The 25242-nt window shown below is 48.9% G+C and overlaps 1 protein-coding gene across 5 annotated transcripts in view; it reads right to left on the reverse strand.

Moving 5' to 3' along the window:
- Positions 1-25242, reverse strand: part of ADCK1 (aarF domain containing kinase 1) — a 152261-nt gene that overhangs the window by 44136 nt on the left and 82883 nt on the right. For all 5 annotated transcript variants that reach the window (XM_039469307.2, XM_003924608.3, XM_074392937.1 and 2 more), the window contains one exon: positions 6940-7098. In XM_039469307.2, the coding sequence (XP_039325241.1) occupies positions 6940-7098 (159 nt within the window). The remainder of the gene's footprint in view (positions 1-6939; positions 7099-25242) is intronic.

Below are 25242 nucleotides of genomic sequence, written 5' to 3' on the forward strand. Positions count from 1 at the left end.
ATGCTTCTGAGAAAAAGTCAAAAACATGACTGCCACAGGTTTTTACTTTCTGAGACCCTTGGGATGGGCCAGATGACGTCAAGCAATAAATCAGATTTAGTGTTCACTCCAAAGAATCCCACCCCAACATAGCTGAGTGCCTTGGGGCCCAGTGGTGCGTGAAGGGCATAATACTTGGCAGTGAGTTAGATTCCTAAGGGGTGATAGGGCAAGGGGTGTTCCTCATTAATTCAGAAGCTTGGAGAAATAACTGGGAGTGACACAGGGTGATTAGGACCTGAGGATTATGGTAGTACCACAGCTCTGGGACCATCTGAGACCTACCCTGACCTCAAGCAGTGAGAATGGCAGTGAGATATGGCCCGCTAAGCTCCCCAATATTGTGGGTAGAAAAGAACTGCTGCAAAGCCAGCCGGCCAGCAGAGAAATGGACTATGCTTCGTCAGTTCACCCCCTCCTGCTGAATCATTCTTCCAATCTCTGGGCCCAATTAGTCTGGCTCTGGACAGCCACTCAAATCAATAAGAGTCACTGGCCATGCATCTAGAAGTAGAGTTGCCCCAACTATTAAAGGGACAATATCAGGTGATAATGACAAAGCTAGAAAAACATCCTTGGCTCTGCCTTTTTCTTTTGTGCAAAGTCATCAACACCATCAGATTCACTGAACACCATTTACTGAGAATTAGCCTCCCTCCCCTGCCACCCTTCAACAGTCTCCTAAAGACTCTCTCCCTTTCCCAAGGCAGAAAATTCACAGGAGACACAAAACTCTAGGGTGGTACATGCTATTGGAGGCCAAACCAACAGCCATGTCTCCCATCATCCTGGCTAACACAACCCAGAGTTTGTACATCCTTCATGTCCTTCAAGGAAAGCAGGCCTGAGAAGGTGAATCATGATTGGTCTAAGCCAATCGAGGTGGTCTCAGTTTTTTTGCTAAGACTGATTTAGGAATGGGCATTACTTCTGGACAAGAAGAAATGAAGGGAACTCTACTATGGAACTGCTTTTCTTTTTTGATAAGGAATATGAAAAGGGAAATAGGTCCTCTTTGGCATCCAGATGTTACCTACTTGTAACACCAGGAACTGTTACTGTTTCAGGACTGTGCTGGCTAGGAGGGCAAGCCAGGAAGCTGAGATAGCAGAATGAAACACACACGAGTCTGAGTTTTTAAAGACCACAATGAGGTGCTGGTCTGTCTGCCTTGAAACAGCTGACCCAAGTCCCAGACACCTTCACATGTGAGATAATATGGGCTAGCATTGGCTATACCACTTTAAGTCGGATTTTCTGTTTCTTAGAGCCAGCTGAAAGCATCCCAACTGATAACAACCAGTAGTCACCACCCACTTACTCTCTAAAGTCTCACCCCTGTAGACCTCTATCACCCTGTAAACTCACAGTCATTATGAGTTTAGATTTACAAGGTCACCTCCTAAAATGCAAATATAAGAGGTTAAGCCTATCAGTCACTCTCTTTACTGTGAATTGCTTTCATCAGATTGCTTTCCCCGTAAGACCAGGTCATGATCAATTACAGGGCAGTGGGGGGTGCGCAAGAGTGGGAGAGAAGCACAAGGGCACACAAGGCCTGGAACTGCCATGAAAGGAGACATAGAGGCTATGCAGAAAATAGCTTTGCCTCCTCTATCCCTAAGCTTCTGGTAGCCCTAAATGTCCCCTAGAAATCATTCTTCAGGCCAAGAATATCTTTACCTTCCTGGGATTGTCATTCCTAAATATAAAACACTGTATAGGTCTCAACACAGAAAAACAAAATATTCACTACAAGTATCAAACAAATGAGCTTTCCCACTGGGCTCTTCTTGGTTTTGTGCCAGAGCAGGACCCAGGCAGGACTTTTCCCACCAGAGACCAAGCCCAGTGAGCTGGCAGTGTTACCCAGTGCTCCTGCTAATCCTGACGGTTCATGGGGTGGTGGCCTTGGGCCTCCATTCTGGCTGTTCTCCTGAAGGCTGTTAAGTGTGGTCTCAGGTTTGCCTTGTGATCCCAGCCCCAGAACTACCTCAGCCACTGCCAAGGAGCCACTGTGTACTCTACACACAGCCTGCCAGGCTGTGCTTCCCAAGAAAAGCATGTGATGCTTATCTCAGGGAGGAAGATGCCAAATTTTTATTACTGCTATTATTGCTCTGACCTTACAGCAACTGCTACTTATGGAGCTAGCAAGAAAGCGCAGAGAAAAAGCGACAACTGCCCTCCCTGTTCAAGTGGGCCCTGGTGGGTTTACTATGCAGAGGCAGCTTCCTGCCTGACTCAGGAGCGGCTTCTGGGGTTCGGGAAACCCTGGGATCCTCCAAGTCTCCCTGTTTTCTTCCAGCTATGGCTGTTCCACAGCTGCCGACAGGTGTGCTAGAAAAATCAGGTTTCTAGACAGATGCTCAAAGCCACCCGGAAACCCTGCTCTGCTGCCCTGGTCAGCTCCCTTTCCACTGCACACGGTAGCTGTTCCAAACCTTCACCCACCCTCGAGCCTCCAATGCTACCTTCTACCCCCTCATTCTCAGCAGATGGTCTTGCCTCCTACTTCAAAGAAAAAATAGAGGCTATCAGGCTGCTACACACTCTGCTGCCCACTTTCCCTCCCCCTCTCTCCTCTGCCCCACACTCTCATCTGTATCCAGCCTTCCCACCTTCCACTGGGCTCAAAGCAAAGGCTGATCAAAGGCTCAGGTTCCCACCTGTGTTCTTCACTCCCAATCACCTGCTTCTCCCCCAGGACTCGATCTAGCAATTACTTCTCTCTGCTGAATCCCCAATCTGCCCCCTTCCCCATCAACTACAATTCCACTCAAGTCTCCCCAGTGTTTAACCCTACGCTCTGCTCTGACCACTACCTAACTTTCCCAACCTTCCACAGGTAAACATTTGAAAAAAGAACATTCTCCATAAAGGGTCTCCACTTCCTTGAGTCCCAGTTCCCTTTCACCCTGCTCAGGCCACTGTAGCTTCTCTTCCTAACCACCCTAAATCGCCAAATCCAAAATACCCTTTCCAGTGCTTTACTGATTTGATCCCCCATTTGATAACGTTGAAGAATTCTGGCAGACTCTATTTTCAGAAAAGGGGCTGCAACAGTACCTCCCATTCTTATACGCGTGGAGAACTTGCCACTCTCCCATTAGGAGGTAGAGTCTATTTCCCCAACACTGAACTTAACTAAGGGGGCCTTTGTGACTGATTCATCCAAGAGAGTAAGTAAGAGGTAATCCTATGTGGCTTCCAAGGCTGAATCATAAAACTGTGATGTACTTTCAGCCTTATTCTCTTGGGTCACTTGCTGTTAGAACCAGCCGCCATGCTGTGAGGAAGACCAAACAGCCATGTAGAGGCTGATATGGTGAGGAACTAAGGCCCTGGCCCACAGCTCCAGTTAAGCTCCCAGACAACGGCTAGCACCAACTTGCCAGCCAGGGAATGAGCCACTCCAGCCCCCAGCCAAGCTACTCCAGCTACTGCTGCGTAAAACAGATGAGTTTCTCTACCAAGCCCTGGCCAAACTGTGAATTCATGAGCAAAACACACGACTGCTGTTTTAAGGCACTGTGTTTTGAGGTGACTCATTATGCAGCATTAGATAACTGACATAGTGCTTTCATCTTTAACTTTTCTCCACTGAATATGGGAGCACTGCTCAATCCTGGTTCTCCTCCAGTCTCTCTGACCATGCTTTCTTAGTCTCATTCATGAACTTACTCTCTTGGGCTCACCCTCCAACAAACAATGTTTTGCACAATTTTTTCCTTGCCTTCTTTCTTCTTCTTCTTCTGTTGTTGTTGTTGTTGTTGTTTTTAACTCTACATACCTTCTCTGAGTGATCTCAACTACTACCTCTGATTCAGCTATCATGAGTATCTTTGCTCATAAATGCTGAATTTGTATTCCAGCCTGGACTCCAGACCAACAGGGATATATCCCTATCCAAAACTGCCAAGAGCACTATCTCACCCCACGTGGTTGCTGCACTGACCAGTTCACTTTGCTCTGAGACGCATCTCAGTCCCCTTATTTTCATAAGAACTTCCATTTCCCAGGCGCCTGCCAACTTACTGCCAGCTAGGTTTTGCCCGGAGGCAACACTGAGGGATACTGGCACACTGCGGGAACAAGAGACGGAAACTCTTCTGCCTCAAATAGCAACTGCAGCTCCCACTCCCAAGTGATGGGCCCTAAGTCTGATCTGGCCCCCAACGAACAGATTCACCACAGTCTCAGCTTCTACCTGGTGGTGCCAGCTCCTGGGCTCTAAAGAACCACATATTCTCTTTGTCCCTCCAACTTGAGGGTGGCATTGGCTTCCTGCTATTGGTAAGTGTCTCTCCATCCCATTTGGCTTTTCAGCAATTACATCATTTGTATACTCCGTTTTCTGTTTGAAATACGTAGAGCAAGTTCTTTTTCCCCAACTATACCCTAACTGATAGACAGTTGTCCCCCTTCTCTGTAGCTTTGCTTTCCAAGGTTTTAGTTATCCAAGGTCAGCTGAGTCCTGAAAATAGGTGAGTACAATACAATAAGATATTTTAAGAAAGAAACCAAATTCACCTCACTCTTATTATAGTATATGTTATAATTATTCTATTTTATTATATTTGTTAGTCTCCTACTATGCATAATTTATAATTAACTTTATCATAAGTTTATATGTGTATTAGTCTGTTCTCATGCTGCTAATAAAGACATATCCAAGACTGGGTAATTTATAAAAGCAAGAGGTTTAACGAACTCACAGTTCCACATGGCTGGAGAGGCCTCATGATCATGGCAGAAGGCCAAGAATAAACAAGACACATCTTACATGGCAGCAGGCAAGAGAGCCTTTGCAGGGGGACTGCTCTTTTATAAAACCATCAGATCTCATGAGACTTATACACTATCACGAGAACAGCATGGGAAAGACCTGCCCCTGTGATTCAATTACCTCCCACCAGGTCCCTCCCACAACACATGGGGCTTATGGGGGCTACAATTCAAGATGAGATTTGGGTGGAGACACAGTCAAACCATATCAATGTGTATAAGACAAAAAGAGTGTATATAGGGTTGGGCACTATCTAAGGATACAGGGATCCACTGGGGGTCTTGGAATGTATCTTCACAGATAAGGGGAAACTACTGTATATAGTTAAACATACTCAAACGTAATCACTTAAGTCAGAAACCCCAGACGTTTGTCTCCTCATTCGTACCAGTTGTCACCTCCACCCCATGTGTAAAACTGGTCACAAAGTCCTGATGATTCCTCCCCTTGAACCCATCCATCTCCCTAACCCCCATTACACTGCCTCACTTCAAATCACTATTTCTCTCTCAGACCAAAGCAGCAACCCCTCAATTAGTCTCCTGGCTACAGTCACTCTGCCTTCCGATACATCCTCCAGACTTCCAAAAGATTTTTATTTCTAATGCACATCTGATCCTGACAGTCCCCTGATTAAAATTCTTAAATGGTTCCCCACTGACTATAGGAAAAAAATCAGATCTGCTCAGATCCACAGATACGTAGTGAGTGTTGACCACGCATACCGCTCTATGCCTTCTCCTGGAATCCAAACCCCCGCATTCTGTCCTAACTACCTTCCCAGCCTCATCTCCACTTCGAGCTCATACCATCTGAACAAGCTGAAGTCATCCAAATACACTCCATCCTCTAGGAGTCAGGCCTTTACACCTGCTGGACTGTCCCTCTCCTGCCTGGCTATCTCAAGAGTCACCATCGTTGCAGCCCCTTTGGTACCCCATCCATCCAGGCACAGTGCTACATGGCACCCCGCAAACACACTATGGCTGTTTACACACCTTTCTCCACTAAATGGAGAGTGCCCCAAGATGAAGATGGAGCTCACTCATTCTCATGTACCCAGTACCCACCTAGCACAGGGTGCAGAAGACCCTCAATGTATGCATCAGGTTTGGTTAAAGTGAGTTGAAATACCAAACTAAGAGTACAGAGTGAGGAAGGGAGCAAAGGAAGGGAAACAAGAAAAGGAAGGAAGGCTGCACACGGTGGCTCATGCCTGTAATTCCAGCACTTTGAGAGGTCGAGGCGTGCGGATCACGTGAGGTCAGGAGTTCGAGACTAGCCTGGCCAATATGGCAAAACCCCATCTCTACTAGAAATACAAAAATTAGCCAGGCATGGTAGTGGGCACCTGTAATCCCAGCTACTCAGGAGGCTGAGGCAGAAAAATTGCTTTAACCTGGGAAGTGGGGGTTACAGAGAGTGGAGATCGCACTGCTGCACTCCAGCCTGGGTGACAAGAGCAAGACTCTGTCTCAAGAAAGGAAAGGGACATACTGACAGGTTAAACAGATTGCTGACCTCCTCCGGGGGAGGTGATGGCTACTGCCTCAAGCAGGGGATGCTCAGCTTCGTCTGCCCTTACTCAGAAGCACACAGCTAGAAAAGTCCACTAAGGCTTTTCCTAGGACCATTCAGACAGGTGAATTTGTTCATTCTAAACAAGTACCAGAGAACAAACCTGCAACCTGCATAGATATTTCTATGTGATCTGTATGTCAGTTTTATATCCCTTTGTTAAATTGTAACTAAAGAGAGTGCACATGCTCCCTTTAGCTGCAATTTAACAAATTAAGATGTAATTTTGTCTACCCTCTAGAAACACACCTTTGGTTCAGCTCATTTCTATGACATCCCTCCCCTGTGGTCCCCTTGGCCCCTTGTGTTTTGAGACCATCACATGCATTTCCAAGAGACAAATCAAGATCTGACCCACACTGTCATGGGGTTTCGTGGTCACGGAGCTGTCATAACAACTCCTCTGTCATGATCTCAGAAATCCTCTTCCACTCTGCTGCTCAAAGGGCCAGACTCCACCCACCAGCCTGAACTGGTTCCACCTAGGCGGCCTGGATCCCAGGACTCAGGAAGGAGAAAGGAAGGGCTCTCACCTCCATCAGGAGAATGTCCTTCGAGCTCTGAGCCCGCACCTTTGGGTGCTGGACCTTCACGGCCACCGTCCGCCCATCATGCAGAACTGCCTTGTGGACCTGGGCCAGGGAGGCAGTCCCCAGAGGGGTCTCATCAAAGCTCTGGAACAAATCATGGATCTGTTGGGAGTGGAGAGAGAACAGAGCAATTAAAAAGGTGACCCAGTTCAGCAAGAGGGAGCCAGGAAGACGGGCCAGAGTCAGGGCTGCCTAGTGCCTACAGGACAGATTTGTGAGTGTGTGTGTGTGTGTGTGTGTGTGTGTGTTGAGACAGAGTCCCGCTCTGTCGACCAGGCTGGAGTGCAGTGGCACTCCGCCTCCCAGGTTTAAGCAATTCTCCTGCCTTAGTCTCCTGAGTAGCTGGGATTACAGGCATGTGCCAAACAACAGTCTCAACATGGGTCACCAAGTCCACTCCCAGACTGGCCACTCCAGCAGAGACCCCAGGGCTGCAAGCCAGAGCTTTGCTTTAGGTCATCACCTGCAATGCCACTCAAAGGGAGCCCTGGGCAGTGGAGAACAGTGGCTCACGCCTGTAATTCCAACACTTTGGGAGGCCGAGTCTGGTGGATCACCTGAGTTCAAGACCAGCCTGGCCAAAGTGGTAAAATCCCATCTCTACTAAAAATACAAAAATTAGCCAAGCATAGTGGCAGGCACCTGTAATCCCAGCTACTTGGAAGGCTGAGGCAGGAGAATTGCTTGAACCCAGGAGGTGGAGGTTGCAGTGAGCCAAGATCGTGCCATTGCACTCCAGCCTGGGTGACAAGAGCAAAACTCTGTCTCACAAAAAAAAAAAAAAAGAAGAAGAAGAAGAAGGTGGCCCTGGGCAAAGCCCCCTGCTCTTTCTGTGCCTCATTTTCTCTCTCCATGAAGTAGAAAATATGCTCCTTACTCCTTCTTTTTTCCTTTCTTCTTAGAAATACCATACCAATTTTCCTGAAGGAAATAAAATTCCCTGACTTGAATGGCTGCATCTACACGGTCTAGATCTAAATATTCAGCCAACTGGGAAAAAGGTCCCTAAGGGTCTTTTCCAAGATTGGACAAGGCTAAAATCCTAGCCCTCTCCATTTCGTTCTTTTTCTTTAAAAAAAAAAAAAAAAAAATGGAGTTTTGCACTTGTTGCCCAGGCTGGAGTACAACGCTGTGATCTCGGCTCACCACAACCTCCACCTCCTGGGTTCAAACAATTCTCCTGCCTCAGCGTCCAGAGTAGCTGAGGTTACAGGCATGTGCCACCATGTTGTATTTTTAGTAGAGACAGAGTTTCTCCATGTTGGTCAGGCTGGTCTCAAACTCCTGGCCTCAGGTGATCTGCTCACCTCGGCCTCTCAAAGTGCTGGGATTACAGGCGTGAGCCACCATGCCCAGCCCTCTTCATTTATTTAAAGCCTCTGTACAGCTTCAGAATCCTGGAAAGTCCAGACACGCGCACATACACGTGCACAAGCATGTACAGACGCCTGTTCTCCTGGCCCACCCTCCCAGGTCCTCATGCTTTGAAGTCTATTCAGTCTGTGCAGCCCTCCCTCCCTCTGTCCCCACTACTGCAGCAGCCACTCTGCCCTGTCCCTCCGCCCCTCTCCTTGGACTTCAGATGTCACATGACCCACAGCCACCAGACCACGCCATTTGTTAGGCTACACCATCACTTTCCTAATCTCATCTCATAAATCACTCTCTCCAGCCCTGTCATCATTTTTGTCGCTTTCACTAAACTCCATCCCATTTATCAACATCCTGCCCAGACCAAAGGCCCAGACCACATGGGGAAAGGCCTGTGCGTCCCTGTCAGGAGAGATGGGTATGGGACTGGCTTCCCTGGCCCCCTTCGTCCTGGTTTTTTCCATTATTATTATTTGTATCACCCCCAGTGGCTGGTTCTCCCTGCTCCCCTAAAGACACTTTTCTTTTCTCCTCCTTCATGAGTTCTAGGCTCCCAATGGCAAAATTCTTCCCTTATCATCTACCAAATCATCCTGAGTTTCTCAGCACAAGAACCCTTTATTATTATTTTTTTAATTGTACTTTAGGTTCTGGGGTACCTGTGCAGATCATGCAGGATTGTTGCATAGGTACATACATGGCAATGTGGTTTGCTGCCTTCCTCTCCCCATCACCTATATCTGGTATTTTTTCCCATGTTATCGCTCCCCACCCTCTCCACCCCCCTGTCCCTCCCCTAGTCCCCCCACAACTGACCGCAGTGTGTGATGCTCCCCTCCCTGTGCCCACGTGTTCTAATTATTCAACAGCCGCCTATGAGTGAGAACATGAGGTGTTTGATTTTCTGTTTTTGTGTCAATTTGCTGAGAATGATGGTTTCCAGATTCATCCATGTCCCTATGAAGGACACAAACTCATCATTTTTTATGGCTGCGTAGTATTCCATGGTGTATATGTGCCACGTTTTCTTTATCCAGTCTATTGTTAATGGACATTTGGGTTGGTTCCAGGTCTTTGTAAACAGTGCCGCAATGAACATACGTGTGCATGTGTCTTTATAACAGAACAGTTTATAATTCTTTGGGTATATACCCAGTAATGGGATTGCTGGGTCAAATGGTTATTTGGCATGGGGAAAAAATGGGACCATCATCCCTATAAACCCCATCAGGACCTCAGCTGCAAGTGGGTAGGAATTTTTGTCTGTTCTGTTCACTGCTGAATTCCCTGCTAGAACAGGGCTGGAGCTAGTTGGTACCAAACAAATGTGTCAAATGACTGAATCCACTATTCTCTCCATGAGAGAATTGAATCAACTCTTTCTTTCCTTTGAAGTGACTAGACCTTCCTGTTCCCATATTCCTATGAATCCAAAGACCTCAAACGTGGAACTTTTCAAAATAAAGAAAGCATACCTGTTCCTCCAAGGCAGGTGTGAGGCCCTGGCCTGGCCAATCAGAACCCTGAATATCTCTGGCCACATGCATTATTAGTTCAGAGATGTACAGGTAACTCAACTGGTCCAATCAGAATCAATCATTTCACTTTTATCTGATACAGAAGAGATGTTTTTCTCAGTTGAACTTGAACATAAAATTAGAAGCCTGGAGTGGAACTGCTGAGGGTCATGTAGTAGCAGCAAAGAATACAGCTGAGCCGAGAGACAGAGGGAGTGAATCAGGGCCACAGTGTTTGAGCCTCTTGATCCAGCCATGCCTGAGTGCCCACCCTACGATTCCTTTTCCTGCTTAGGTTGGTTTCAGTTTTCTGCCACACACAACTGAAGGGGCTCTAATAGATAAAGTGTTCTCAGGTCCCAGGAGGAATAAGTGAAAGAAACAGACATGGTGCCCAGCACCTGCAAGAGACCAAGTAAGTGTGAGTTCCATCCCCTTCCCACCCCCTTGCTGGGACAGGGACCCAGGAATGGAAGGGAAGGTAGCGCCTTGGCAGTGCCCCCAGCTGTTACATAAAGATGATCAATACCAAGTCCCTTTGCAAGCCCTCCGGAGTTCCCGAAGGAGCACCACCAAGCAGAGGGTGTTCTGGAGCAGAGCTGTGAATGCACACCCTCATCTCCCAGGCAGCTAAAATGACCAATCTTCCCACCTAAAGGGGCTTGAGGATCATCTGACCTCACTCCCTACCCCAAGCCTCTGCCTGACTTCCAGGAACATCTGTTCATTGTCTGAGAAGGACAACCAGTCTTTAAGCCAGTGTCCTTGCAGGGGCACTGCAGAGTCATTGCAACTGAAGAGTGACATGGCATCACTAGGGCTGTGTAGCAAGAACAGCTGCCAAGAGCACCCCACAGGGAGGTAAGGGAAGGAAAGAGCTGAGGCGAGCAGATCCTAATCTCCAGGGCGAGAGGAAGCCTGGTCCACCACATCCACATCCCCAAAGGACACGAAGGAGGCCTCCCACCAATTCCCCATCCCCACCAGAGGAGTCAAGGGGGCCCCAGGATACCACCCAAGCCCAGTGCCCAACTTAGCACTCTGAACAAGGCCCAGCTGTGAGGACTTGCCCACATCTCCAATTCCAGCAGCAGAAGCAAAGACAGGCATGGGGAATGAGGATGCACCCCTCACTGGGTACTAGGAACCTGTCACACAGACACCCCACGCCACCACCTCCCCAGTGTCCCTGCAGCCATCTTTCCCTTCTCTATCAGGAAGCAAGTCACACGCCCACACCCTCCTGTGCTTAAGCGAGCACACACACATACACACACATGATAATTGATTGCTAGTGGATGTTCCTAGCTGGCTTATAAAAAAGGTAATTAAAGATTGGTGCTGCAGCCTGTAATTAAATATGAATAAAGTAGCTCTAAATGGAACCTTGATTCAAAGTGTTCAGTGGAAGTACTTTATGCTGATAGATGGTAAGGAAAAATAGACCCTGTCCCGAAAGCAGAATTATACCCCCCATGCAGCTGAAACAAACGCCACCCCCCTCCAATCAGGCCTCGTCCCCCAGCCCTTTCAGCAGAAAACCATTACCAGAAACAAACTGCAGCATTTGCAGCAATTAGATTCAAGCAGGGCCCTCAGCTGCCTCCAGTCACTCACAGAAATTTGCCTCCCTTTCTAAGGCTTTCTTTCCCCATCTTTTTACCTCCCCACTCTGGGTCTAGCGGCAGAATCAGTTAAGTAAAACAACTGCATTTTCATATGACTAGTTACGTGCTTTTTAATTACCGTCAGCCCATGATTCAAATATATCGATGTCCCTGTCTGGAAAAGGAAAAACAATCAGAAAAAGAGTTTCTCTGGCTTTTGATCATTTGGTTTCTTTCTCTGTGTGTGTGTATGTGCGTGTGTGTGTATGTGTGTGTGTGTGTGTGTGCGCACAAGTGAAGCGGAGAGGTGTTTGTCGTTTTATGAGCAAAAAAGCACTAGGGGTAAGAAAAAATGTGTCATCCCCTAGAGGCTTGGCAAATCTGGAGCAGTTAAGTCCTTAGCAGTCTGGCTTCATGAGCCTGGAAATTAGGAGAACAAGCAACATCATACTGGAGTCATAAGGCAAAGTAAGAGACTGTCCAGAAACAGCCCTGCAAGGTCCCCTGAAGCCAGGATACTGGACAATGTTTCCCAACGGCCACATTGAGCATCCAAGCACTGGCCAAGACCAAAATAAGGTGACTGGAAGGCAGGATCTTCCTGAGAAACCACGCTACGCCTCCTGGGGAGTTTTGCTTGGAATGTCTTAAACACCCCCTCCAGATGCTGCAGGGTGGCCAGCCTCAGGCCCCTCAGGGGAGGGGCTCCCCAGTCACAGGATGGGAACGGCTGAATTCTTCCAAGATGGCTCACTTTCAAATATTCCAGCCTGTTGTTCCCATACTCGGTCACGTCAGGCCGATTTTGGTTTTAGAAACTACATCACCATATCAATAATGCATCTCACAAACCCCAAATTGCCTGGCTCCAGATGCAGACGGAAGCCTGCCTCAAAGCAGGCAAGCCCAGGCCTAGATGCCAAGACCAAGCAGTTCCCTCTTAGGGCACCTGGGGCAGAACCAACTCAGGGCAGGTTACCATGGCATCAGAAGCAAACAACATCTGGCTCCTGCAGTCCTGAACTGGCCCACCCCCTTCCTGGCGGGGCACCAGCTGCCATCCACTGGTGCCTGGTGAGGAGAGAAACAGGTCTCCGTCAGCACTAATGGAAGTGGTTGGAGAGAGTTTCAGCCACCTTTCCCACCCCCAGCCTAAGGCAGACACAATAACTCTAGCTACCTCGGACTCTGCAAAACTCTGATAGCTGCTTTGGGCAGAAAACCCACCACCACCTCTCAAACGCCTCTGTTTGGAACCATCGGGCTCTCCCTACACCACTTTCCAGGGACCTGCCTCAGATACCCCTATATTTTATCATTGCTCTATCAGCCAATACCTGCTTTTGCTGCAGTTCCCGAACATCCCCTTTAAACAGGTCTGATTTGTGACCCATCTCTTCAGGATTATTCCTGTATCTTCCAAGGTGACACCTGAGGGTGACAGCAACTTAGTGGCACATGCACATTCATTTCCTCATGGTAGTTTTAAATTATGTTCACAATGGTCGGGTATGGAGGCTGATGCCTGTAATCCCAGCACTTTGGAAGGCTGAAGCAGGAGGACTGCTTGAGGCTAGGAGTTCAAGACCAGCCTGGGCAACACAGCAAGATCCTGTCTCTACAATTAATTAGTTATTAGCTAATAGGGGGAAAAGTGTGAGAAACCACTGGAGTATCCTAAGCATAGAAATGACATGCCCTGATGGGTGTTAACAGAGCCTTTTTGGTACCAACTGGATGTTAAAAATTAATTATCTGTTCATAACAGTCAAGAAAAAAAATTAATTAATTGGCTGGGCCCAGTGGCTCACGCCTGTAATCCCAGTACTTTTGGAGGCCGAGGCAGGCAGATCACCTGAAGTCAGGAGTTCAAACCCAGCCTGACCAACATGGAGAAACCCCATCTATACTAAAAAATACAAAATTAGCTGAGCATGGTGGTACAGGTCTGTAATCCTAGCTGCTTGGGAGGCTGAGGCAAGAGAATTGCTTAAACCCAGGAGGCGGAGGCTGCAGTGAGCCAAGATCGTGCACTCCAGCCTGGGCAACAAGAGCAAAACTCCATCTCAAAAATGATAATAATAATAATTTAACTAAATAAAATATGTCCATAAATTTTTAAATACTTCTCTTTGTAAGAGGGGGCACCCCCCTCCCTTGAGTGTGAGCTGGATGGAATTAACGACTCACTTCCAACAAAGAACACATAGAAGAAGCGACAGTGTGTGACTTCCAAGACTAAGTCCTAAAGGCCCTGTGACGAGCCTCTCACTCACCCTCGGATTGCTTGCTCTGGGAGAAGGGAGCTGCCATGTCACGGTGACACTCGTGCAGCCTGCAGAAAGGTCCATGTGGTAAGGAACCGAGGCCTCCTGACAACAGTGAGCTGTCTTGGAAACAATCCTCCGGCCCCCGCCAGGCCTCCATAGGACTGCAACCTCATAAGAGACTCAGCCAGAGCCATCCAGTAAGTCACTCCCAAATTCCTGACCCACAGAAACTGTAAGATAACAAATGTTTGCTGATTTAAGTCACTAAGTTTTGGAGGTGGGATGTGGGTGATTTGTCATGTGGCAATAGCTAATACACCCCAAGCACACCCATGCCAGACATCACTAATCTATTCCTGATGAGTCCAGATGATGCCTTGGTATCTTGACACAGTGCTCCAGGTAGCCACTACAAATTGACCAGAATTCATATAGGAAAGGAAACCAATTTGCTATTTCCTTAGCCTAAGCCAATCAGTCAACACATATTTACTACAGGACCATCATATGACAGAAACCATGTTAATTACATACAGTGTACTTAACACAGTCTCTGGCCATGAGACCTCCAAAGGCAACAGCCTCTCAGAAAAACACACTTGTATTTCAGCAGGGCCTGCTGGTGACAGTGCACCCTGCACATTGCTGCTTCCTCCAGTCCTGAAAGACGTGTCCAGCAAGGTAAGAAGAGGAGACCTTTGATGTGCCAGAGGGGAGAACAGGCATCAGGGGTCTCTCTCCCTCCTCACTCCTCGTCTGGGCCTCCGCCCCACTCAACAGCTGCCCTGCCTAAGGTGGGAATACCCTCACCACCAGCTTCCCACTCAGAGCAATTTATTATAATAAAAATAATAATGGCAATAACAGCTCAAGGACATGCCGACCTTCTCTTCCATGGAGTTTGTGTTCTTTCTGGGGTTCCAAAAGATCAAACTATTGGTTCTGCAGAGCCATTAGCTATTGCTGTTGCCAAGCTAAAAGAAAATGAAGGAGCCAGCAGCAGAACCTGAGGCCCTCTTGCCAAGGGCCAACCCCAGATATTACAAAGCTGTTCCTGCACTGAGGCTGGCGCAATGCTTGCCAATTGCTGAAGGGCTTCCTGGCACAAGGACATCGCCCACCTAGCTCTGCCAAGGGCATCACAGACCAGACCAGGCTTCTTTCCTCCCTCAAGATGGTGACCAGCGGCTGACAGGTAGGGAAGCAAGGAGCCAGGGGCACCCATACTCCAGGACGGCTGTGTGCCGACTCTCTGAGACACGCGCAACAGCTCATCAGAACAGTCCAGCCTGAGAGGCTATAAGGCTTGGTGATTCCAGTGCAAGCTCTAGGGCTATCTGCCCAGGCTTAAATCTACTGTATCTCAGTTTCCTTATCTGTAAAATGGTTATTTTAATATTGACCTCATAGGGTCGTATGAAACCACAGACATAAAAGGTGTAGAATAGAGCCGATAGTAGCCCCCAATAACTGCAGTAGTAGTGGGCGGCTCACGTGATGCCTCCAGTTATGAGGGCGGACAGAGTGCTGCAATGAAGAGTGCTGGGCACAGAGTCAGCAGTTCCGGCCGCTCAGTCTGGTTCTGTCAATTAATGTAAGCCACCACCCTCATTTCCCCAGAGACTGCAGTGATCTCCTCACCAGCCGACCCTATCTCTTCCAATCCAGCCTCCGCATGCAGCTAGGGTGAGTTTCCCAAACATAGGCTGATCGTGTCACTTCTCTCTGCATAAGTCACTTCACCACCAAAATCCTCAACACGACCCATGGGGTCTGACCCAGCTTACCTTTCCTGCCCCACCCTCTGCCCTCTGCTTCAAACACAGGACCTCATTCAGCCACCAGCACACTCCCTGCGTGCACCGTGGGGCCTTTGCACATACTGTCTCCTCTGACCAACAGGCTCCCTTCCCCCACTCACTCTTCCAATCACAGCTGAACCGTCACCTCCTCAGAGAAGTCTCCCCTGCACACATTCTCGGGATTCATGCACCTTCCTTGAGAGCAGTCACCACGGTTACACATTTACCTCCACTTATATTTGCTTAATCTCCCTCTTCTAGACTTAGACTCCTGCTCAGCACTGCCTCAAAAGCACCTGACACCTGATGGTGCTCGGTAAGTATTTCCTAATGGATGGAGCTGAGGTTGGATTTTCCCTGTCCTCTTCTGGGAGAGGGAACTTTGGGCCCTCCAGCTGATCCAGGGAATCTGAAACACTTCCCAGAAGTGGCTACAGTTCCTTTGGGGTAGCTGAGGGAGCCTCCCGGGTGCTGGGTATCTTGAGAGCTGTGGATGAAGGGACTCTATGGAAATGTTGTGATAATAATGATTAATAAAAAGCAGATAAACACCCAGTGTGGCTGGCCAGCCTGGGAAGCCATCCATTACAACTGTCATTCATTAGTGGTGGGGGAGGGGACAGTCCAATCAGATCTCCTCGGTTTAAGCAAACCTTCTGTAAATTGTAGGCCACGGGCACTGACATTTGATAAATTATTCTTCATAATCCACCGTTGGCTATCATAAATCTAATCTTTCAGCGTTTCCCATCTTAATAACTCCTATAGCCTCACAGGGTGACATATCTATGTCCCTGCCTGTGACAGAGATCTCTGAGGTGAAAGAGACCAGGGGTTCTGGACAGAGTGCAGTATGAAGCCAGAGACCCCCAGGGCCAGGACCCAGCCCAGGCAGCTAACCCCTGAGTGATCTGGGTACTGAGGAAATGAGCCAAGCTTGAGTGCCAGAGTCCAAGTACTTGTGCCACATCACAGCTGAGAGAGGTGGTACCAGGAGATTAGACCCAGGCAAGCCGGGCCCTGCACCCACCTCTCCAGGCCTGCCCATATGAGAACCCATCACCTCCTCCTTGAATTTGAGCTTAGGTCCATACTAGGGAATGTCAGGACATCTTTGCCCTGCACGGTCTGAATGCTCAACCATGGGTAGTTCCTTATATCTGGGTATGGTCTGGTGCCTTCAAAGTGCTCGTATGTAATTCTCAAGGCTCTCTTGAGGTTAGAGGAGATATTATTGCCTACATGTTATAGAGGAGAATATATTCACTAAAGGTCATTTATTTACTATCCAACAAATGTTTACTGAGTGACTAATACGTGCAGGGCACTGTGCTAGTCACTGGGCATTTGAGGAGTGAGTCCAAAGTGAGTATAGCCACCACCCTCTGGATTTGCTGCTGGAACTGAAAAGTCAAGGGAAAAAGACAGAAACCAATCACATAGGCCAGGTGCGGTGGCTTGCTCTGTAATCCCAGCACTTTGGGAGGCCGAAGCAGGCAGATCACGAGGTCAGGTGTTAGAGATCAGGCTGACCAATACGGTGAAACCCCGTCCCTACCAAAAATACAAAAATCAGCCAGGCATGGTGGTGCACATCTGTAGTCCCAGCTATTCAGGAGGCTGAGGCAGAAGAATCACTTGAACCCCGGAGGCGGAGACTGCAGTGAGTCAGACTGTACCACTGCACTCCAGCCTGGGTGATAGAGGGAGATTCTGTCTCAAAACAAACAAAACCCCACATAATTACAAATAAAAGTAAAATGGCCAACTCTGACAAATGCGATGAAGAGACAGCCGGCACCATAAGAACCTATGCTCAGGGACTGAACCTGGTCAGGGAGAGCAGGGAGAGCTTCTCTTAGGAGATGATAAAGAGCAGAGGTCTGAAGGCTGAGAAGCCAGTTAACCAACTGAAGAAAGGAAGAAGCTGGCCAGGTACAGTGTCTCAACACCTGTAATCCCAGCACTTTGGAAGGCCAAGACAGGAAAATCGCTTGAGGCCAGGAGTTCAAAACCAGCCTACGCAACATAATGAGACCCCATCTCTTCAAAACAAATAAAAACTTAACCAGGCATGGTGGCACACACCTGTAGTCCCAGCTATTTGGGAGGCTGAGGCAAGAGAATCATTTGAACCCAGAAGGCTGAGGCAGGAGAATCATTTGAACCCAGAAGATTTTTCATTGGAAAAGTCTTCCAAGCAAAGGGAACAGCATATGTGAACCATGAATAAAAGGAATGAGATACAGAGACAGGAGAGAGCCAGAAATACAAAGGCCAGCACCTTCCCAGACTTGGTTTCACCATTTCCCCCATGGGAAGGGATCCCCATCCACAGATCCTGCCACTGAGGTGAACACCTGGCCACAAAGGCTCGCATTCATTTCTGATGAGGGCCATCAATTGTAAAACCTGACAGGTTCCCCCTCACAAAACTCCAAAGGCCTTTTCCAACAACCCTCAGTTCCTCCTACATCCACAAAGCACAGCACCCTTCGCTTACAGCAGCTCCATTTGCTATCAGGACAGATGTCAGGACAGGTCTCAGGAGATAGCAAAATGCCACACAGCAAATGAGCCTAAGCTATGCTGCTTGCCTCAGAGCCAAAGCAAGTGAATACCAAAGCCCTTTGGGTTTTTGTTTGTTTTTGGGACAAAGCCTCACCATGTTGCCCAGGATGGAGTGCAGTGGCATGATCTTGGCTCACTGCAGCCTCCACCTCCAAGGGTCAAGCAATTCTCTTGCCTCAGCCTCTCAAGTAGCTGGGACTACAGGTGTCCACCACCACACCCAGCTAATTTTTGTATTTTTAGTAGAGATGGGGTTTCACCATGTTGGCCAGGCTGGTTTCAAACTCCTGACCTCAGGTGATCTGCCCACCTCAGCCTCACAAAGTGCTGGGATTACAGGCATGAGCCACTGTGTCCAGCCCCAAAGTTCTTCGTACATGTAAGGAGGTTGCACCCAGTAAGAAGCTTTCCGGATTCACTTGGCATATGATACCAGCAGTGCCCAGGAATTTTAAAGGCAGATAAACCCAGGCCCCATGGATCTACTGGGGAGACAAAGCCCACGACTTGGGGAATTTGTGGGGGTGGTAGTCAACATACTCTACTGTCTCAGCCCAGCAAGCAGAGCAGTGATTAAGAAAACCAGCACTGGGGTCAGCAACCCATCCCTCTCTGCCATGGTAGAGCTGTGATTTACTGGGGCACATGCCCATTCACCGACATGTTGACTATGGCTGCGCTTGTGCCACCACAACAGAGGGCAGCAGTTGTGACAGAGAGATGGTATGGCCTGCAACATCCGAAACATTTATGACCTGGCCCTGTCGTGGGCAGAAAATGAGGCCTCCAAAGATGTTCAACTTATGTGGCAAAAGATTCTCTGTGGGTGTGCCAAAGGCAAGCCTTCTGGGATAGAAAGAGGAACCTGGATTATGAACCAGGCCCAGTATCAACCCAAGAATCCTTACAAGAGGGAGGTAGGAGGGCCGGAATTAGAGAAAGAGACGTAATGACAGTTGCAGAGGTGACAGGGTGGAAAAGGACGGGAGCAAGTGGAGGATGCCACACTGCTGGCTGTAAAGATGAAGGGAGGGGCCACAGCCAAGGGACGCAGGTGGCTTCTAGAAGCCGGAAAAGGCAGGAAAAGGGAATCTCCCCGAGATCCTCTAGGAGGAATATAGTCCAGTCACCACCTTCATTTGCAGCCTGCTGGCCTGCAGGATGATAAGACCAAAAAAATGTGTGTTGACTGAAGCCACGTGATGTGTGGTAATTTGTGACAGCAGCCAATAGAGCCTCGTAGAGGCCCTTTACAAACTTAATGGACCAGTGATTGGAGCACTAGTGTCATGCGCTGAGTGGAAGTCCGTTTTTAGTCTTTTGCTGTATTTCCCAGGGTAGCGGTGGGGCTGGAAAGCTGGGGAATGAGACGAGGGGAACACAGGCCAAGTGTGAACCCCAAGATGTGAGACCGGAAAGGGGAACATCACAGCTTCCTAGTTCTGCCGTGCCAGGTGAGGACACCTGAAACCAGCCCCTGTTTCCCTCCCAGGCTGCCTCCTCGATGTCATTCCTTCCCAGCACCAGGGCGACACACTAAGCCCTGCTCAGTTGAAGCGACATCCTCCCCTCTTCCCGAGGAGCCCAGTTTCCTCTGCCGCTTCACACGCAGGCAACAGTCCTTAATTCACACCCAGCAGCGGGGCCTGGGCCGGACTCTCATCGCCATGAGGACTTCACGGCTGACATGCAGGAGCAGCTCCAACTGTTGAAATAACAGTCTCTCCATCCACAAACCTGGGGACAGGGAAACACACTCACACCACAGAGCTCTCATTAGATCCGGGTGCTGAGGAATTTTTTTTTGAATATCTAGAAACCAGGAGCCATAGGCTGTTCAGCCTCTCGATGCTGAAGCCCACATTGCTCAGTGCCAGCGTTCTGACCACAACCAATCCCCTCCTACCCAGAGTAAAGAGGGGGAAATTATGCAAATTCCAGTGTTGTAGAAAATTCCTTCCCCAACGGCCAGCAGGATGACCTGCTGACACCCCCCACTGTCCATGCCAGCACTGGGGAGATGAAGGTGGCACCCTCTCCTCCTCCACTCCCTCCATGTAACCTATCCTTGGGTCCTGTGGTTTCTGTCTGCAAATATGTCAGTCCTCTCCTCTCCACCTCCCTATGTCCAAGCCCCCATCCCCTCTGGCCTGGATGACCACAACAGCCCCGTAACTGGACTTCCAGTGAGTTCCACTCATGTTCCCCAACCCAGCCTCAGACCCCCTCAGCACACCCAGCTCAGCTCTCCAGTTCAGGGTCTCAGTCTACCCTGCTGCCACTAAGCCCCTCCTGTCCCTGGACAGACCCAAACTCTTTCCCACCCTGAGGTCTCTGTGTTCTTGTTCTCTCTGTTCCATCCACCCATCCCTTAACCATCCTCTGGCATCCTTGAATTCCACAACCTCACTGCAGTCACGCAAATGCCATGAGGAAAAGTCTAGGGCACTTTATCACAGGTGTTACTAAAGCTTTATTTTTCTCCTCACACATTTTACAGCTGCTACTCTCCTATAAATAGATCATAGTCCCCTGATGGTAGCTTCTTCACCCACATAACCCCTGGAGCCATCACACAGAAGTGCAATAAATACCTGAAAAGTCAAACAACGAATACAAAAATGATTGGTGAAATCCCAGCACGGAGAGGGGCCACACAGAGTCCACACACAGTAGCCCCGGCCTGTGGACATCCAAGCCATCCAGGCCCAGCCCCTGTCCCACCCCAGCCTGGGAGGCACAAGCCTCCCTTGTCTGGCCTCAAGACTCAGACCCCACCCTCAGGTGACACCATAAAGGACATCCTCAGTCCTGCCGCAAAGGCCTTCTCCATGCCTTTCTGTACATTCTCCGCTGGACCACACTGAAGTCCTGCTCACCTCTCCCGTCCTCCAGAAAGCACCATCCACCCCTCCTACAACCCTATTTGTGGATTCCAAGAATGCCCAAATGCTGTAGCCCAAACCTCGGATAACTGTCTCTCTTCTTGTGCTGACCTCTTTCAAAGTTAAGTCTGTAACTCTTTCTGTACCTAAAATGCAGGCTCCTCAGAGGTATCAGGGTGATGAATGAAGAGAACTCAGGCAAAGCAGCCTGTGCAGTTCCTTCTTCCAACCCTCTTGTCCCATTTGTACCACCGTGGAAAGAATTCTGCACTCTCAGTAAGGGTATGGGGGAGGGGGCAGTCTAGTCCCACAGTCCCACCTCGGCTGCCACCCAGCTGTGGGACCTCAGTAAAGTCACCTCACCTTGGGTCTTATCCTCACTTGTAAAAGAAGAGTAATAATTCTGGTTAGCCTTTCTAATGCCATGATCTTGTAACTCCTACCCTCCATCCTAATAGTAGCCCAGTGTATTAGTCTGCTCTCATACTGCTAATAAAGACATACCTGAGGCTGGAGAATTTATAAAGAAAACAGGTTTAATTGACTTACAGTTCTGCGTGGCTGGGGAGGCCTCAGAGAACTTACAACCATGGCAGAAGCGGAAGCAAACACTTCTGTCTTCACATGGCAGCAGGACGGAGAAGAATGAGTGCCCAGTGAAGGGGGAAGCCCCTTATAAAACCATCAGATCACGTGGGAACTCACTCACTATCACAAGAACGGGATGGGGGAGCTGTAATTCAAGATGAGATTCGGGTGGGGACACAGCGAAAGCATATCACCCAGCATCATCCCAGCCAACCTCCACACACACACAAGTGCACACATTCAAACACAAGTACACACTCAAGTCCAGTTCTCCAGCTGGGGTCAGGCTACACTGCCTGGTTGGAGACACGCACGCACACGCACACGCGCACACACACACACGCATGCACGCACTCATGTACCTGCCAGCAGCTGCCAAGGCTTCCCTTCTAAAGTGGCACAGGCAAGGCCACTGATGAGCTCCCCTCGAACAGGGCCTCCCATGGCATAAATCACCAAGGAGGGCTGGCCTGGGAAATGGGCTTGTTTCTGAAGCTCCATGAATAAAGAAGCAGGCACAGCTGGCCTATTCATAATCAGCATAAAAAATTGATTAGCCCTTTCCAGATTAAACATTATTGTTTTAACAGTGAACATAAATCAGCTAGACATAGAAGGCTCGGCTCCCTCTGCTGCCAAGCAGCAGCAGCAGGTAGAAAGCGGTGGGGAGGGGATGAGGGATAAGAGACTACCTATTGGTTACAGTGTACCCTGCTCAGGCTACAGGTGCACTAAATCTCAGAATCACCACTAAAGAACTTACCCATGTAACCAAAAGCCACCTGTACCCTAAAAACCATTAAAATTAGCTGGGCGCGGTGGCTCAAGCCTGTAATCCTAGCACTTTGGGAGTCTGAGGCAGGTGGATCATGAGGTCAAGAGATCAAGACCACCCTGGTCAACATGGTGAAACCCCGTCTCTACTAAAAATACAAAACATTAGCTGGGCATGGTGGCGCATGCCTGTAATCTCAGCTACTCAGGAGGTTGAGGCAGGAGAATTGCCTGAACCCAGGAGGCGGAGGTTGCGGTGAGCCGAGATCGCGCCATTGCACTCCAGCCTGGGTAACAAGAGCGAAACTCCATCTCAAAAAAAAAAACTATTAAAATTAAAATTAAACATTTTTTAAAAGCAGTGGGGAGGCCAGGCACAGTGGCCCACACCTATAATCCCAGCACTTGGGAGGTCAAGGCCAGCAGATCACCTGAGGTCAGGAGTTCAAGACCAGCCTGGCCAACATGATAAAATACTATCTCTACTAAAAATACAAAAATTAGCCGGGCACAGTGGCAGGCACCTGTAATCCCAGCTACTCAGGAGGCTGGGGCAGGAGAACTGTTTGAACCTGGGAGGTGGCGGTTGCAATGAGCTGAGATCGCAGCACTGTAGAGCGAAACTCCATCTCAAAAAAAAAAAAAAAAAAGGAGTAGATAGTGGGGAACTGGGGGCAGCAGAGTGAGAAGATCCAGCTCTAAGGGGGCAGGTGGGAGAGCAAGAGGGCAACCCCACTCTCCCCCAAGACCAGCCTCCTGCCTGAGAGCACAGAGGGGTAGGACCTTTTCCAGGGGTGAGACAGAGAAAAGCCTAACACCCCACTCCTCCTTGGCCATCTTATGGTTGGCTTTTGAGGAACACAGGTCAGAGTCCAGCCTGGAGCAGAAGGCAAGATGTGGGGTCAAAGGAAATGTACTGGCCCCGCCCAGCTTCGCAGACAGTTCTCCAGGGTCACTCACCTCCTAGAAGCAGCCTGTGTAACTGAATCGTGTGTGTCTCTGGAGTTGGGAGACACTCAGGCTCCGTTCCTGGCTCAGCCATGGTCCTGCTGTGTGACCCTGAGGAAGTTACTTAACGTCTCTGAGTCTCAGTTTCTATGTCTGGACTTAATGGACAAGGGATGCCAATCTCATTGAGCTGTTCTAAGGACTAGATGAGACCATGTGTTTGAAAACATCTAATTCATGCCCAGGATGGAGGAAATGCTAAATATTTAGTTCCTTGACCTGCAAGGGTTCCTCATGTCTGCCCTGCCTCCCGCTTGGGAACGCTAATGGAAGGCGTAAGCTGCTAGGATGAGAAACCTTTGTGAAAAGCACAGGACCATTGGCAAAGAGCCATGGAACACCGGGATTAGAAGCCTGGGTTCTGAAGCCAGCCCTGACTCGGCTCACACTCTCTGACTGACTCAGGCACAAGACCTAACATGTCTAGCCTCAGTTTGCACCTCTATGAAATAGGAACGATAAAAACAGTACTTCCCCTCACAGGGCAGTTGTGAGGCTTGTATGAGATGATGCTGGCCTAGCCCTGCCAGTGCGCCACCTGTTCCCCTCAGATCTCCCCCTTCTAGCTCCTGCATGACCGCCAGGATCTGTGTCTGTGCCTGGGACTTCCTGGGACTTCCAAGTCTCAGGCAGTATCAGCCCCCAGGAGCAGCTGTCAGTTAAAGAAGTCAGGGCCAGACATGGTAGCTCGCATCTGTAATCCCAGTACTTTGGGAAGCAGGCAGATCGCCCAAGGCCAGGAGATTGAGACCAGCCTGGCCAACAAGGGGAAGTCCTGTCACTAAAAAAAACACAAAAATCTGCTGGGCATGGTGGCATGTGCCTGTAATCCCAGCTACGTGGGAGGCTGAGGTGGGATAATTGCTTGAACCAGGGAGGCAGAAGTTACAGTGAACAGAGATCACAACACTGCATTCCAGCCTAGGTGACAGAGCAAGATTCTGTCTCAAAAAAAAAAGTCATAACTTAATCAAGATAGGAAAAAAAAAGTTAGGAAGTTGGTGTATGAATGAATAATATGCCTCTTTATAAGTCTTGAGGGCTTGTGCACATACAAGAACACATGCACACTCTTAGCTGATTTGACTTCACTTCTAAGACCAGGGGTCTAAGAAGATACGCGAAGACTTGCCACACCAAGGACCAATGCCTCTGGTGCTCTTTACTGTCCCCCAGAAAGCAGCCCTTCTGCAGGGCTCGAAGCTGCATAGCAGGAGGAAGCTGCATAGCAAGAGATTTCATCATCAGAGCTCAAATCCTTGTTCTGCTTCTTACTAGCTATGGAAACGTGGCTGTTACTCACCTTCTTGGGGTCTCTGCCTCCTCAGATGGAAAACCAGAATGGTAATCTACCAGCCTTGCAGAGTTATCAAAAAGATTAGAAGCTGGGTGTGGTGGCTCACATCTGTAATCCCAGCACTTTGGGAGGCCCAGGCGGGCACTGTCACCTGAGGTCAGGAGTTCAAAACCAGCCTGACCAACATGAAGAAATCCCATCTCTACTAAAAATACACAATTAGCTGGGTGTGGTGGCGCATGCCTGTAATCCTAGTTACTCGGGAGGCTGAGGCAGGAGAATCGCTTGAACCCCGGAAGGTGGAGGTTGTGGTGAGCCAAGATCAGGCCATTGCACTCCAGCCTGGGCAACAAAAACAAAACTCCGTCTCAAAAAAAAAATATTACAAACAATATCTTTAACATATCCAGCCAATGTGCACTACGTAACAAATACCAAATAAACACAACCATATGTTAGTATCCACCAACACTAATATCAACCATCTTGTCTGCCTTTAACCCATCTGTGTTGGTCCATTCTTACGTTGCTATAAAGAAATACCTGAGGACCAGGC

This window comes from Saimiri boliviensis, chromosome 2, assembly GCF_048565385.1.
Source record: "Saimiri boliviensis isolate mSaiBol1 chromosome 2, mSaiBol1.pri, whole genome shotgun sequence".
NCBI lineage: Eukaryota > Metazoa > Chordata > Mammalia > Primates > Cebidae > Saimiri > Saimiri boliviensis.